The sequence below is a fragment of the Manacus vitellinus genome, unplaced genomic scaffold (assembly GCF_001715985.3).
Source record: "Manacus vitellinus isolate BGI_N305 unplaced genomic scaffold, ASM171598v3 scaffold_51_pilon, whole genome shotgun sequence".
Taxonomy (NCBI): domain Eukaryota; kingdom Metazoa; phylum Chordata; class Aves; order Passeriformes; family Pipridae; genus Manacus; species Manacus vitellinus.
In genome coordinates this window covers 1,762,582-1,779,748 of record NW_021940620.1, presented here as the reverse complement: position 1 = coordinate 1,779,748, position 17,167 = coordinate 1,762,582, and the positions used below count along the sequence as shown (strand labels likewise).

Sequence of the window (17,167 nt, the reverse complement as noted above, 5' to 3'; positions counted from 1 at the left end):
ATTGCTCAGGATCACTGAGGTAGCATCCTACAGGGAATAATGACAGTGGTTTTTATAAGCAAATACCCCTCTTTTTGTTTATCCCTCTCAGTTGACTTGGAGGGTGCCAAGGTCTGTTAACAGTCCTTCATGATTCTCTGTTTTTAATACTCGTTGCAAGAAGTAACTCCAACAATGGAAATTAAACGTGTTTGTAATTAACCCATAAATAATGTTACTGCTTCAAATTAAATATTTATTCCTCTGAAGTCTCACCATTAGCACAAGCAGATAGTGTTGTCTGGGAATGCAGTACCCTTTGAGACTTTATGCAGTGCCTTTTTAACAGAAGTTTCTGTATTAGAGATGGTTGTGATGCAAATCATGCAGGTGTGCATGGCTGAAATGAGCCTCAGCTCTGAGTGGTCCAGTTGCTTTGAAATTATTCAAGTATTTGAACAAGTGTCTGCTAAAAGTACCTGTAATGGCTCCTCCTTCCTCAACCCCAAATCTTTGGTGTAGTGATAATAACCCTCCTAGATTGCTCCCTCTTAATATCAATAGAGGGGGGAAAAAATCCATTTTAAAGAAAAATGTTGTGTTTCACAATGTAAGTTATCACAAAGTGATGAATCACTTTGTGTTATATTTATCCATCAAATATCTGTGAACAAACTGAAGTGTGTGCTTGTAATTACTCCTCAGTTATTGCCCTGAGCTTCACAGCTACTTCCCTGGGTCAGTGACTCATGTTTTTAGGGGGTTTTGTTCCTCCTGCCTTTGAACAATTCTCGTGTTTCATAAAAACCACCACCAAAAAATTCTCTTTTTCCTTATAGGACTCCAGAAGGTTTGAAGTTACAAGAAGAAAAGGTAGGAAACCCAGTTTTCTTTCAGTTTGTGTGTGTGTGTTGGTGTCGAGTATTCCTGCAGTAACATTTTAAAACAAGCCTAAGTTTACCCACTTGAAAGGTCGTGCTGCTGGGGGATTTCCAACAGTCTGTGCCTGGTGCTTGTCTGGCAGCTCTTGGTGTCACAAATTGTACTCTTTTTTTTTTTTTCCAATGAAAAGCTGCTCTTTTAGCACAGAATTGCATGATGGTGTTTGGGGTGCAAGGCAAGGTTTGGGTGCTGGCAGGGCACCAAAATGGCTTTGAACTAAAGGAGGGCAGGTTTAGGTTGGATATTTGGAAGAAATCCTTCCCTGGGAGGGTGGGGAGGCCCTGGCACAGGTTGCCCAGAGAAGCTGTGGTTGCTCCTGAATCCCTGGAAGTGTCCAAGGCCAGGTTGGACGGGGCTTGGAGCAACCTGGGCTGGTGGAAGGTGTCCCTGCCCATGGCAGGGGGTGGCACTGGATGAGGTCCCTTCCAACCCAAACATTCTGTGATTCTGTGATAAACTCTGACCCTGGAGCATTTCAGGGAGGAAAAGGTGCAGATAAAGCTCTCCATGGATCACTCTGCAGGTGCACCCAAAGGTGCCTCATTCCCTGCTCCTGGGAACTGCTGCCTTGGAAACCCACTGGCTGCTGCCCCCAGGGGCTCTTTGAGGCTCCTGGGTGAGGGTGGGCCATCAAAGAGCTCCTTCTGGTTGTCATTAATTCGGATTTTGCTCAGCAGATGTTCTCTGGATCAGGCAGTAGCTTCCCTCATCCGTCCCAGTAGAATGTGAAGTGGGTGGCACTTTCCTTTCAAGGGATTAATGCAATCCCCATCCCTCTCCAGCAGCTTCTTTAATGGCTTCAGGCATCCCCTGTGTTGGGAAGAGGTTGTAACTACCAGTGTTTTACTGCAGAAATTAAAAAGGTCAGGTCTGAGGGTAACTTGTCTTCTGGGCACATAATCTCCTTTCTTTTTCTGTGGTTGTGTTTTTGTGTGTGTTCGTTTTGATTTTTCCTTCTGCGAGGCTGAGGCAGCAGAGAGGAACTGAATAAATTAAAAATATTATAATAAATATATAAAAATTATAAATATATAATATAAATTATAAAAGTATAATATAAATATATATATATATAAACATATAAAGTATAAATATATAATATAAACACATATAAAGTATAAAATATATAATAACTAAACATATAAAAGTATAGAATATATAATATAAACATATAAAGTATAAATATATAATATAAAATATAAAAAGTATAAAATATATAAAAGATAAAAATGTAAATATATAATATAAATATATATAAATATGGGTGTTGCTAAAGGTGAAATCTGTGTAGCCCAGATGTCCAGCATATGTGTGTGTTTGGTCAAACTTCTACCACTCTTCGTGAAGAAATGCAGTTTTAGAGGGCTCTTGGCTGGGTCAAGGTTGCTTTGAGATGCAGAAGAGCTTTTTGGCATCCTGGATGTGGAGACATTGCAGTCCTGCTCTGGCTCTGGTTTGTGATGTAGTCCTTTACAGACACACAGATGGAATCCAACCTACTGGATGTACCTCTAGTCCTGGTTCAGATAAGAATTTCTCTCCAGAGTTTCCTTCCCAGTGCAAGTCACCAACACCTCTGAGAACTGAAATAGGGCAGTTTTTGAAATCAGGGCTGAGTTTGTAGATCCTGTGGGTGCTGGGAGAACATTCCTCCAGAGCAATGATGGGTTTGGAGATCAGTGTCTCAGGACACCACATTCCCAGGCTGAGTGAGGCTGGTTTCTTGTTGCCTTCACAGGATGGGTGAGACTTGACTTTCATCTGAAAGGGGGAAACCATAAGTTTTTTCAGAAGTGAATTCAAGATAATGGACTTCTCTGTCAGAGGCTCGTTAGACCCACAGCTGGTATGGAGAGAAGGGGATGGAAATTGGGGGAATTAGGATGTACAGATAAATTTGGATGCCCAGCAAGGCAGTCTGTGAATAATCCAGGCTGCCTGAAGAACTGCAAACTCCTCAGAAGTCAAAAAAATGCTAACAAACGTGATAAATACATCTTGGCCACAAAAGCCTGTGGATTTGCAGAGCTACCTGGGGATTTTCAGCAATGATTAAGTATCTTCTTCTCTGGAGTTATTCCTCAATAGTGCCTATAAAATAATTCAACTAAAGGCTCTTTCACAAACGTCCTCAGTATTAAAATGTGCACAGAGCAGATACCACTTGGTGCCAGGAAAAAAAAAAAACACCAGGGGGTTTGAAATGTTTATTATGCACACAAAAGGATTTATTGTAGATTTTGTGATAGGTTATGAAGCAATTTTAATATTCAGGCCTTTTTTCTTCCCTAAAATGGTAATTTTTGTAGATAATGGTTTTTACCTGAGGAAATGAGATGATTGAAAAAGATTTGAGGGTGTGGGGGTTTATCCTTGTCCACTCAAACCTTGGTGGAAGGTTTGGCTTCCTCTCGACAAGCTGAAAATCTTTAAAACTTAAAAATATCTAATAGAAACCCCCCCAAAGGTGAGAGCTCAGCAGACTTAGGCTATGCCTGCTTTTATCATCCCATGCTCAGGGATGATCCAGGATGATTACAAAAAGAGCTTTTGGTGAAAGGAGGGGCAATCCTGGTTTACATTCTTCAGGATTTTTCTTTATTTCGGGACAAAAGGTTTGAGTCCTTTAGATTTAAAGCAGACGCTTTTCTTTCAAAGGGAACAAAGCCTCGATTGTTGTCAAGTGTGAAAACATTTTCTTCCTTTTTTTAGCTGTGGATGAGTGTAGTTAAACCGGGAGGCTTTGGCTTTCCAAAGTGTCAGGATTAAATATGCTGGAGAAATTCGGAACCTGCTCCAAAGCCCATTACAGTCAATGAATGGCTTTCCTTTGACTTCCATGGGCTCGGGATCAGCAGTAATTACAGGATCTTTTAATTGCTGTGGTGTGGAGGGGAGATGCCTCCCTGACTGCAGCTGGCAGCCACCTTCCAGGGATGGATGGAGACTGATTTCCTTGTGAATCGAAATGGAAATGGGTGCAGGGCCATTTTGTGCCTGGATTGTCCAACTGGTGTGCAAATATTAACCTTTCGGACTAAAAATAATTTCTTAATCAGAAAACCCCCACCCCTCATTCTGGGAGTTGATTAGAAGGTGCAGGAATATTTTTCTTAATTCGGTTGATATTTGGCTCTGAGGGGGTCAGACAGTATCCACCTGGATTATGCTCATGCAGTGGAAACTAGAATATGGGACAGGGTGCCAGGTTTTGTGTTGTGCTCTAAAAACAAACAAACCCCCAACCAGCCAAGAAACCTGAGAACACAAACTCAAAACCTAGCATGTGATAAACAGGCGCAGGATTTGAATGCTCTCCATTTATGTTTTTCTGTTGAATTAAAATTGGGGGGGAAGATGGAGCAGGAAGACCTTTTTTCAGCTGTTGAGTCTTTTCCCTTTTCCTGAGTACAACTCTCTGCCCAAGCATCTGTAGAGGCTCATGAAGCACAAAGAGCCAGATCTTCAGCAGATATAAATAAGCAAAGCTCTGCTGGATTAATGGACACCTTTGCTTTTTACTAGCCCAAGCACTTAAAACTTTTTAATTTGTTTTTGTGTTGACTGCAATCATCCATTCAACAAATTAGTGTCAAAAGATGCTTTTGAAACCGTTCAGCCAAGAAATGTTCAAGCAAATTGCTTCTGCTCTGACCATATAATCTTATTAAATGAGATGCAGCCCTAGATTTATTCAGACAGGTGACATCACACTGCTGTAATGATGTGAACTTTAACTGCCTGGTTTGAATTAAAAGGCTGGCACCCCTCTGAATTTTCACAAGCTCTGTGATGTGGCTATCCTGTTTGTATATCTTTATTATAGATACACAATCCTCGTTGTTACACTGTATTTCCTAATCGCAGTGAGGAGAAACAGAATATGGCTTTTTTTTCCTTTCCCCCTTGAGATTTCCCAGGTTGCTGTAGTTTTATTGGAAAGCAGTCAGCAATGGTAGAAGATCCAGCCAACAGCTTCAGAAGTTGCTCTCCTCAAACTCTTCAGGAACACAATGAAGTGGCTGTCTGTAATTACCTCTGTACTAAATCCCCTCCTAATTTCCCATTCTGTAGGTTTTTTTCCTATTGCTGGAGTCCAAGAAATTTGGTTTTGTTCCTTAAGGCTTGGTCAAACCCCTCCAGAATCAGTGGCTGTGCCTGTGTTGCTCTTCAGAAGCAGCTGTACCCCCAGGATCCTGGGTGTCTGTCTGTCCCAGCTGCATCCAGATGGCATGATGTGTAAATAAATATTTGTGTGTATATGTTCTGTAAGTGTTGGGTGTTCAGAAACACACTGGCTGTGTCTTCAGGACATGCCTCAGAAATTCAAAGAACAGGTTTTAAATTAAAAATACCTATTTCATAGGGTCATAAATTGGCATATTTAACAATTACTCAGTCAAACAAAGTTTTGTCTCTGTCCATCTCAGAGCTGCTTTATTTTCATAGAAATCTTTATTATCTCTGACTTTTCAGGGCCTTGTTATCAGTGACTGCCAATCTGTTACCCAGGGAGGGATGTTTGGGCCAAAATATTAATGTGATGTTTAGTTCCTGTATTTCTAAGCTGGAGAAACTGCAGTTCCATCTCTCAGCAATGGTGTTTAATTATAACTGGGCATATTTTGTGGTTGTAAGTGATGGGAGTTAACAGAGGGAGTAAAACCTTGTGGAGTGGGAGGAACCCCAAATAATCAACACATTAGGCAGCATTAGGCACAGCAGTAAATTCAACAGGAATGCAAATGCTCCTGGGCAGTTTTACTGTTACTGTTGGTGTTGCTGGACCAAACAATGCTGGTCCTGCTGGTCATGTTTGACTTAGAAATGACTGTTTGCTGCTTTAGGAGGATTCCCTCTGAAAATGTGGATGCAGCCATGGTTTAGCCCAGCTTTGCCAAAGGTATAGGAAGCCCATGCCCAGCTCTCTGGCTGGTGGAAGGAGAGTTAAGGTTCTTTTAAATGGCTCCATCAGTTTTTCTAGTGAAGTACTTTGGGGCATGAGGAGGAATGAGTTCTGTTCATGGCAGAATGGGCAGGACTGTTCAGTAAGTAAATAAAATAGTGTGTGGCTTTGCTAGAGCAGCACAGTGATGGACCTGAAGGAGTTGAAGTGAAAACTTCTGGAGCAGCAGGAAACCAGGAAAGCTGTTCCCAGCAGCAGGTGGGACAAAGGAGCTTGTGGGCAAGCTTAGGGAGTGGCCAGACTTCAGTTCCTGGGGTGGGAAGAGGGAGAAGGTGGAGAGGAGCCAGAAAACTGAGACCTTGTGAGGATTTCCAGGGATGTAAATCCATAAAATAACATATATATGTATTCCATCCCAGCATAGTTGATAAATAAGGATCCCCAGTGCAGAGTGTGAGGCTGGATGTGCCTGAAGGCATCTCTCTTTTTCCACCTGAAAGCAGAACAAACTGTGCTGATTTGGCAGCTGAATAAGCTGCTCCTGCTCTTGGCTTCTGACATCCCTGGGCTCCACACAAGCTTCTCTACTTTTTCCAGCTGAACTGGGCAGTCTTTTGGAAGGTGCCACTTTGTCCTACATACTTTGTTTTGGCTTCTTCTTCACCTCCTCCAAAGCACTTTTCTCCAGCTGACCCAGAGCAGTAAAGCAGGACTGGTTTGCACTGGTCTTCTAAGACAACCTGTCTTAAAGGACAAGAGGAGATATTTTCAGACAAATGGGCTTTTCTTGACTTAAGCATCTTTAGCAGCAGCCAGGTTGAAATCCACAGTGAGATTTGAAGTCCTGTGGGGTGTTTTTTGGGTGGTGCATTGCTCTTCCTATGAAATAGTGCTTTTTTTGTCCAGCCACATAACTGCTGAAATGCTATTGTTACACAGAACATTGCATGAGATAGAAGCCCCTCTCATAGAGGGGCTTGCACATGACTTGGAGAGGTGCAGATGCACTGGAAACCCTGAGTTTTCACACCAGCTGTAAAATAAACTGATTCGTTAAGGGTTGAATAAAAAGCTGGCAGCAGATGTTTCTGATAATGGCAGTATAATGTAATATGCAAATATATACTCTCCAACAAATCAGTTTATCCAGCATGTCTCAGAAATTAGCAGAATAAGTAAACTCAGATTTGAGCCAGAAAACCCAAAGTCCAGGATCACTTCTGGGTCCTGTCAGGTTTTCGAGTCACAGTTTTTGAACATGCTGCTGGTCTGCTTAATGTGTAAGAGAGTGGTGTATTTTCAATTTCAGACTTATTAGGTTTCAGCATGCCATTTCTTCCTGAACTGAGCTTTAAGCAGAAGGCAGAGCAATTAGGTTAATATTTTCAGAGCTTCAACTCACTGCTCCAATATGAGATAAAAATAAGAGAAATTACCCTCTCGGTGCTCTCTTAGTTCAGGCACTCACAGGGAGCTGAGCTTGTCAGCCTGGCTGAGCCCAGCTGGAGGGGGGGGGTTGTGGCAGGAGAGGCTCTGAAGGGCTCTGGGGTCTCTCCTGGAGGGGAGCAGGGCACTGAGGCCACACCAGTGCTCCTTGCAGGACTTACCTGTGGATCTGTCGGATTTATTCTTCCACCACATCCAACTTTCATCAAAACCTGCGGGATCAGAGAATCCCAGACTGCTTTGGGTTGGAAGTGGCATTAAATCCCATCTCATTCCACCCCCTGCCATGGGCAGGGACACCTTCCACCAGCCCAGGTTGCTCCAAGCCCCATCCAACCTGGCCTTGGACACTTCCAGGGATGGGGCAGCCACAGCTTCTCTGGGCAACCTGTGCCAGGGCCTCACCACCCTCCCAGCCAAGAATTCCTTCCTAACAGGATGTGGAGAGGGAACTGTTCAGGTGGTTGGTGCTGTGCCCATGTCCCTGGCTGCTGCCATAGCAAGTACTCTGTTTAGATTAGTGGTTTTCAGGGGTCCCTGCTTGGTTTGGAAATGTTTCCTTTGGACTTTACATTCCTAAGCAAGATTTCAGATCAGTAATTAGTGTGTGTCAGTATATTTTTAATAAGAACTTAGGAGCCTGTGAAATGGTCCAGTTGTTCTTGGTGCTTGGGAAAGAAAAATCTACTGTGGATAAGGTAATGTAATTACTTTTCTAAAGGAGTTTTTATTATGCATCTAACTGCACATTTACTGTACTTGATGGACCCAAATAAAACCAGAACAGAATGAATAAGCCATTTTGGTCCATTGGGTAAATAAACCAGCTAAAGCATTTATAAATATGTATTTAGTCAGCAGAGCTGATTGGCTACTCTGCAACTGCTCCAGAGTCTCAGTAATCCAAGTTTAATAGCCTTCCATAAATATTTCCTTGTTTGTCACGAGGCAGGAGTTATTTATCCCTGCCATGCTGCTTGCTTGTTGTGTTTGATGAGATCTTTTGAAGAACAGTAGAGAAGTTTGTTGTTTTGCACAGAACAGGCAATGCTTGGGCACTGTGTGTGTTTATGGAGCAGCACGAGGATGATCCTCATGTTTTGTCCCCTTCTCCTCCTTGTCCTTGCCTCTCCCATGCAGGTGGTATTTTTGTCATTCCTTCTGCTGTTTCAGTTTTGGGGAGGTTCAGATGAAGTGTCCCCAGTGCTGTGACAGCCATTAGGGCTGAATCTCAGCCCAGCTGCTTGTTCTGATTGAGCATAGAACTATTTGACTTCTATCATGAAACTGCCCCAGTAACCAGAATAAAATCAGTGATTCTGGACCTCCAGGCTTCACAGCTGGTTCCTTCCAAAGGCATCAGCTGGATCCTGGGTTTTGATTGTGTTCAGCCCGTTGGTGAATGTGCTTTGTCAAAGTTATCAGCGTGTCTGTTCCCGGGCTTTGTGTGCTCAGTAGTTGTTGCAAAGGCCGCAGCTCAAACCCACCTTGTGCAGCCAGCAGATAATAGCATAAAGTTATGCTCTAGCTTGGAAAATAAAATATACAAGGAAAAAAAGAAGTCGTGTTTTCCATCAGCGGAACTGGAAGTTTTTCAAAATGTCACTTACAAGATTTCAATTTAGTTTCTCATTGCAACTGCAAAGCAGGTGCCAGTGGCATGCAGTGCCCCTGCTTCTGGTTTAAATTCTGTGATGTGAATTGCCTGTAATAGGATCATTTTCTTTGCTTTTCATGTCTGAATGTTTTAAACAATAACTTTGCTCTATGCTATTGTAGTTAGATTATTTTTTTTATTATCCTTTCTAGACTTTCTGGGTTTTTTCTATAGAATTCTTTCTTTGTTAGCCATATTTACTTTTCCAAAATTGTTATTTTTCCTTAAAGTATGTAATAAGTCATATTTAGCTTTTAGCCTCACTGCTTGGGGAGGCTGGACCAGTGTGCTGGCTCTGGATGCTGGTTTTGGAATGAGCAGCTGGAGCCATAGAAAAGCTGGAGAGAAGGCTCATGTCATTCTTGAAAAACCAGTTTGGGTTTTGCCATCGTGGGGGTGAACTGGCCAGCCTGGGCTGCAGAGTTTTGTACTGGATGTAGGACTGTCACACCTCCCACTGAGCAGCTGGTCTCAAAACCAGTAAGGAGCAAGTCCTTCCTGTAAGGCACAGCATGGGGAATAAGCCAAAGCCCTTACAAGTACATTAAATTATCCTGGAAACCCTGACTGCTCCTCAATACTACAAGGCATCTTAATTAGAGAGAAGTCTCACACAGAGGTAGCAACAAAGGAACAGGAACAGTAGAGAGCCTTTCTTTTGCATTTGGAAATATAATAAATGCTTCCTGTGTGGGGAGCTTTGCATTTGGACAACACCTCTAAATATATTCCAAGCAGGTCAGCTGGGTTAGATGCAGTGCTAAGTGAGCATTTTTGGGAAGTCACACAGTCTGTATTATCACTGGGTCACCCGAATGTGTCCTGGGAGGTGTGGAGATGCTGGTGGAGTAATTGGGCTCTGAGTGAACTTGAAAAAGATTCCTGTTTGAACGTGAGACAATGCTGAGAATGACTCTTTACCCTCTTTTTAACGTTCTCTCAATATAAAGAACATCAGGAGAACAAATCCTGTCTGATCTGTGTATCAGGCATTGCAATTCCCTCTTCAAAGGCAGCGTGTTCATCAGGCCTTGTTTATTATAGCTGAGCTGTGTTCCCTCTGATTAGATGACCCCATCATCGTTCAGGCGTCTTTATCTGAGCACCCTCTAGTATTCTAAAACAGAAATAATACTTACAGCTCTCTGTCTTTGCTTTCACCCCTCTGCCTTTCCAGCAGGCAGCAGCTCTAATGTGATTATTTTGCAGGATGATGTTTGTTCAGTGGAGAGTGAGAGGCTGGTTGAGGGAACAGCAGCGCTGCCCTCGCCGAGCGCCTCTGACAAACAGGCATTTTTCTCTTTGGGAAACCTGTGGGACTATTTCCAGTTCCAAATGTCACAGCAATTAATAGCGGGAATGATACAAGCAAAACACGTTATGTTGTGTTCATTTAGCAACAGGAACATGATGGAAACCATTAAAAGTGTCCAAGTTATTTTCCTTTGCGTGGAGGAGCTGTACTGACTCGGTCCTTTAACAGCGGAGTTTCCATTGCACTTCTCTGATTTTGCAGCAATAATTTTCAGCTTTTCCATAAACCCAGCGTACTGTTCATTCTTTCAGTGTATTCCCACAGGACAGGAGGGTTCCTGGCAGAGCAGCAGTGGGATTCCTTGCAGGGAGGAGCGTACCCCTAGTGCTGATGTGCCAACGAGCACACGGCGGGTGTTGGACCCTCTGGAGAGATCCTGCTCCAGCAGGAGAGCCATCCATACCCCACTGCTCTGGCAGTGAGAGCTAAGCACAGTGCACTTAATTTGACCATTAAATCTTTTTCTTAGCACAAACAAACACTCCTCTGCTGCCTTAAAATTCTCCTCGGCAGCTTCGGGGATGGAGCTTTTGTCTGCAGGTCTGGCTCGGAGAGGGAGGGGATCCAGGAAATGTGGAATTGTCAAGGCTGGAAAAGGCCTCTAAGATCCTCGAGTGCAGCCCTTATCCAGCACCTCATGTCCCTGATTGCTCTCCCAGAGGCCTGTGTGACCTGTGCTGGCTGGGCACTGCTGGGGTGAGGGCTCAGCTCACGTGCTGCTCCCACGGCTTTAGGGCATGGAGTGGTTCAAGGCAGTTGGTCAGAACTGCTCTGTCGAGTTTTCAGTTGAAATAAACAGGCAAAAACCCATCCCCAAACTAGATGCTTTTAGCTCACTTGCAAAATCCCATCTCCAACATGTGAAGAGGCACCCTGTGGCTTTACTTATAGCTAAAGTCCGTAGAAGCAAGAATAAGATGAGCTAATAATTATTAAAACTGGGACTTGTGCTGACTTAAATACAACAAAGTTCTTGTACTATTTTGGTTTACTTCTGGTGAGAAGGAATGAGTTCAGATTTTGCTTCTTCATGAACACAGATGAAGCTGAGCACTGTCTAGATCTACAGTGAAATAAATTCCTCACCATTGGATGCTACACATGCTGCTGTAAAAATAAGTCTTATTTTCCACATACCACCTATACTAGTATTTCTTTTTTATTACTGGGAACATTGCTGGTGCTATCACTGTTTTCCTACAGGCAGTGCCATGTGACCAGAAGAAGACCTGATGTTTCCATGAGCTACAGGGAAAGTTTTCTAAAGCCAAAGGGTTGGGTTTTGTTTAACAAGGTTCAGTTAGTCCTTGAGAGAACACACAAACTTTCTTCTTTAAATTCAGATAAAAATCTGTTTTCTGTGCTGGTTATTTATCAGGCACTAGAATATGAAGGTCAAGGTTTGTAGGGAAAAGAAATATCTTTTACTAGGCCAACTGTGAGAGAAGGAAATTTGGGAAGCTACTGAGCACAGGAGCTGTTCATCAGGTCTAGAAATTAATGGCAACTGTCAGATAGTGGATTCACTCCCTTTATTCTTGAACAGAATTTGCTGATTTTAAAGTTACTGTAAACACAGTCTTTTTTACTTGCTATCAGAATCTAATGATGTGTGTTTGCCAGCTATTAGGATAAAAATGGCTTTCAGGTCTCTCAGCCTTATCTCCTTTGTCTTTTTTTTTTTTTCAATCTTTCCTTTTTGGATGAAAAAATGAAAGAACTTTGGTGGAGAGTTTCATGTGGTGCTGACTGTAGGACTTAGATAAGAGTGTGATTGGGGGTACACTGTAATGGGGGGACAGTGGAGTCTGAGATGAGCATATTTACTTTTTGCTTTATTTAATTTGTAGCTTAGAATTCAGACTTGCTAGTTTGGACTTTTCTTTTTGCTGTTGGCACGGATGGGGTCATCCTGCTGTGAGTGTCCCCCGGGGTCAAGCTGTCAGTTCATTCTGTTTTCTCAAGAGTGGGGCCAGGAGTCACATCTGTGCAGGGGTGACATGTGCCATAAGGAGTGCTACCACCTCCCTGCTGTCACATGAGATGGGTTTGATTGGATATTAGGGAAAATTTCATCACTGAAAGGGTTGTCCAGCCCTGGCACAGCTGCCCAGGGCAGTGGTGGAGTCCCCATCCCTGGAGGGATTTAACAAATGTGTAGATGTGGCACTTGAGGACGTGGGTTACTGGTGGTCTTGGCACTGCTGGGGATGATTTTGGAGATGTTTTCCAGCCCAAGTGTTTCTCTGCTTCACGTGTGGGCACAGCTGAGTGCCCAGTGTGAGGCACAGTTCTGCAGTAGCTGTCTGGGGAACTGTTTTGCCCAGAGTTAGATCTTATTTGGGAGTTGGGTTGTCAGAAATTAAAATTCATGGAGCAGATGCTCAGCCCAGGTGATGTCTGGCAGGGTGTGATGCTGCATTCCCAGATCCCAGCTCTCTGCCTGTGGATGCTGTGGGTGCAGCTGGCACTGAGGGGTGAGGGCTTTGGCTGCAATTCCCTCCTTGTTTCTTGCCCCAAGACCTCATTCAGGATTTAATAATAATTAATGCTGATAGGAGAAGTTAAAAAGTTATCACTTCTTCAGTGATGCATTTTCCCCCTAAGATTTCCTCTTCCTGCGTCCTCTGGTAGGAAACACGTGAAAACAGGGTTCACTGGAGTGCAAACATCACCAAAGCTGGTATGATTTCTGAGATCAAATCAGCTGGAAACTAATTATTATAATATTTAACTTTATAATACTGTCACAAATGTCAATATCCTGTAATCTGATAGTCAGGATGTGCCTTTTTCATGAGAGTGGTAGTGATTCCTTTAGGTCTTGCTACTGCCAGTGGGAGTCAGTCATTGGTGCTGATCCAACCCTATTGACTCTGAGCTCTAAATAATTAAATTTGTGTGCATACATTAGGAAAAAAGGCAAGAAACTTAAGCAGCAGAATGTCCTGCAACACTGGAGTGTAGCTTTGAGCATTTTCCCTGTAATTGGGGTCACGTAGTTTGCAAGAGAGATGTGAGCCCCCGAGTGGGATGGGCTGGTGTTAGTGAGAGGTGCAGCCCCACAATTATTTGTGTAATTGCATAATTATTTGTCTGGAAAAGTGATGTTTTTTCACACGATGAGAAGAAAGCTCTTCTCTCTAGGTGGGACTAATGTGCAGCATGTTTTCAGTGTATCTCCTGGAGGAGGAAAACGCACAGGAAGGAGCTTCTGCTGCTGTTTCTGGCTGTTGTTTGTATTTTGTTGTTAAGATTTAGGAGCACAGCAAAGGGGCTGATGTACTGAAGGGCTTGAGCCATGACCCCTGTCCCTGACATGCCGTGTCTTACTAAAGCTTTTGAGGAAGCAAACAAAAATATCATGAACTAGACTCTGCTGGTGCCCAGGAGGCTCCATCTATTCTGGTATTTCCAGCAGCAGAAGCAAAGAAGAAATTTCTGAGAGTGGTTAAAAATACCCCTATTGATTCCTGGAGCTCTGCTAATCTGAGTGATTTCTCTGGGCACAAAACTCATTGGGTTGCTCTTTTGTGCCTTTGTCGTGGTTTCAGTGGGGGAATTTGTAAAGGGAGGGAAACACCAATTGATCTGATAGGAGTTGTGAGTGGGAACACAGGCACAGCTTTGGAAACAGCAGCAGGGAGGTGCTGGCTCCTCTGGGATGCTGCTGCTCCAACCTTTGTCCTGTGTCAGCACTGCTTGTGCTGAACGTTTGGATTTACTGCCTTCCTGTGTGTTATTTCATCCACAAATTGCTTTACTTTGGAGAGTCAGGGTGTTACCAATAAACCTGTTGTTTGATCTTAATGGGTTTGAAGGCCCTGAGATGTATCTTGACTACCGTGAGTCTAATACCTAATTATTATTATCATTATTTCCTAATACTAATTATTTAGAAATAGTTCACACCATTTTGAACATCACAGGAATTTTTGCTATATTTTTTGTTGATTATTGCATATTCTTGGATGGATTTCAGCATTTTATATTGAATTTTATTGACTATGGGGTTTTTACCCTCGAAGCCACTGTGTTATCTTAATCACAGCAAGTAACCTTTCTCATGTGTGAAACGAGGATAACACTGAGTAAAGTTAGAAACACTGTGTGGGGTGGTTGGAGTATTTTGGTCTCTAAAATCAAGCTCTGTGTGTGCCAGGGATGTGCTTTGCTTTCTGCTCAGGTTCAGTGGATGACACTTTGTGGGTCGGTGGCAGAGGCAGGTACAGGAAGCTGCTAAAATTCTTGGTTGGATAGTTGGGTCAGAACTTGGCTGACACTGGTGTGGGGGGTTTGAACACTCCTCAGCAGCACATGCAAGGTCTGCAGGACATATCTTTCCTACTGAAGTTATTGAGACAGGAGGGCTGGGCAGGCTGACACTCAGACTCTTGTCCCATGTGGCAGGACCACAGTTTGCCCACCAGAAGCCCCAAGAGGTTCTATGCCCTGTGGGACCTCAGGTGAAGGCCATCATCTGCTGTGCTCCTCTGGTCCTTCACCCAGCAGAGCTCCCTTCCCCAGCACAGTTCCAGGCTGATGCTGTCAGATGTCAAATCTAAAATTACATGGAGACTTAGGTCTTTGGGAACCTAATTAAAATGTCTCTGGTTGTCACTGTGCTTGCTCTGCAATCCTGCATCAGGTGTGGGTGGGCAGGGAAAGGGATTCTTCAAGTCTCTTCAGAAAGAGCTTCAAAGCTCTTCTCTGGGAGGATACTTAGTGGCTAAAGGAAAGTTCCTGGGATCCCCTGGGGAAGCAGCAGCAGAATGGAAAGGCTGCCAAGGACCCTGCCTGCCGCAGGGAGGGGAACTGGGCAGGAGGTGCAGGAGGGTGAGGGAGATCCCAATTTCTATCCCATAACAAATAGAAAAGGTGAGAGGGAGGAGTGAGTGGAACAAAAGGGAACCAAGTGCTTGAAAAGGCCAAAGCAGGTCTAGTCTGGTTTACAGATCTAAATCCTGATTGACTGAGTTGCTCCTGGAGGTGAGGCAGTCGAGCCAGGAGCCTGGGAGATGGATTTGCTCCCTGCAAAGGCTATTTACTGGGCAGCTGCTGGGGCATGCTAGTACTTTGCATTGTTTTTCCTGTGTGCATATTTGGAGCCAGTGGCTTTCCTGTTGAGGAACTCAAAAGAGAAAAGCTTGACATCCCAAGGTGCACTCTGAAAGGAAAACCCAGGGATTTTAGCACAGCACACCATGGCAGGCGTTGGCGTCCCTTTAGTGCTGAAAGATTGCTGTCTGCAGGGCATTACTGGCCTCACTCCTGCATGGAAAACTGCCCTCCTGGCCCAGATTTCCCTGGAAGCCATGGCCTTTCCCCCCCAGCGTTGCTGTGGGCTGGGTGTGCCAGGGGGCTGCCGTGGCTCCATCTCCAGCACAGCTCTGGGAGTTGTGTCTGGGCTGTGCTTGCAAATTTGGCCTTTAGCTGCTTTGCTGCCCTGATTTGTTGATGGCTGGAGAGATCATGCAGAACATACAGAGGGAGGCAGCTGTGTGCAGTGAATAGTGATGAAATGCCTGAGCCAGCTTTGAGAGACAGCCTTGAGGTGGGGGCTGTGTCCAGAGCCTCCCTGGGGGCAAGGGCTGCTTAAAGGGAAAGAAAAAGGGACAGAATTCAACATCTCAGCACCTGCCTGGGTTAGATGTTACTGTGCCCCTTCCAACAACCCTCCCTGTATTTCCACCCACAGAATCACAGAATATTCTGAGCTGAAGGACCCACGAGGATCATCGAGTCCAACTCTGATCTGAGCAGCCCATACAGGGATCAAACCCTCAGCCTTGGCAATTTTAGCACCAGGCTCAGACCAGCTGGGCTGATCTCAGGGGCTGGAACAAACAGCACCAAGGGTGCTGGTGTGGAGTTAGAGAGAACTCCCTGTCAGACTGGGTATTACTTTCCTGCTTAGCTGTGCTGGATTATTTTGGGTGGATGTTTCTGTGGTGCAGCCCAGCCTCCAGTGGCTTTGTAGCTCGTGATACACAGCTCTGCAGAACAGCTTCTCACAGCTCCCTCTGGGGAAGGCAGTGCTTTCCACTGAGCAAGAGATGAGATTGCAAGGGCTGCACTTACCTTCCTTAAAAACAAATAAAAACCATTTCGACAGCCTCAGGTAACTGGGTGTTATCCTGGTACTTTGTAACAACTTTTTTTTGAATAGAGGGAGGCTTTGTTAATACCATAGTACTGGAGCAATACTCTGCAGCTGACATTTGCAAAATCTCTTCAGTTTTGTATTTCGTTATTTCAACAGAACTTACTTATCCCTGAAGGTTTTGCTTTGGTTTGAAGGAAAAGCAGATGTGTGTACGTGTGATCCAGAGTCCTGAAAGAAGAACATGAGTGTGCACACTTGCTTTTTTCTTACAAATAGAAAGTTCAGACAGAGAACAAGTCTAGTTTCGTGACTGTCTGTGCTCTTCCATTCAGTTAAACCAAGAGAACCCAAACCCTGGGGGTGCAGGAAGCAGGGATTGGGAGGTTGTGGCTGCATCCAGTGGGAATGCAGCAATGCTGGAGCCAGGGAGACGTGGCAGGGACCCACCTGCTCATCACAGTGTCAGCCCTGACTGTCCTGGTTTCCCTCCTGGTTCCTCACCTGTGGGAGGAAACCTTTACACATCTGTCCATGGTCATGGGCAACGTGGGAAAGGGCATGGGCAGGAATAGATCCTGAGCACAGCTCCTTATCTGGAGCTGGGGAAGATTTTACCTCAAATAACTCATCCTGCTCTGTCCTTCTTATCTCTCCCTCAGCCTGGCAAAATGTGTATCACGTCCACAGTGTGTCCCTGCTCGAGCCAGTTATCTGCCTCTCAACAGCTACTTGTATTTCCAAAGTTCTCTATTACTGCCTGGATTTGATTTATATATATATATATATACACACACACAGTTATTTTGCTGTTGTGCT

At 44.2% G+C, this 17,167-nt stretch overlaps 1 protein-coding gene across 1 annotated transcript in view; it reads left to right on the top strand.

The window, feature by feature from the left end:
- The window catches only part of FSTL4 (follistatin like 4), a 192,192-nt gene that overhangs the window by 9,066 nt on the left and 165,959 nt on the right, over window positions 1–17,167 (top strand). Inside the window, exon 2 of the mRNA XM_018081172.3 lies at window positions 819–852. Within this exon, the coding sequence (XP_017936661.1) occupies window positions 819–852 (34 nt within the window). The remainder of the gene's footprint in view (window positions 1–818; window positions 853–17,167) is intronic.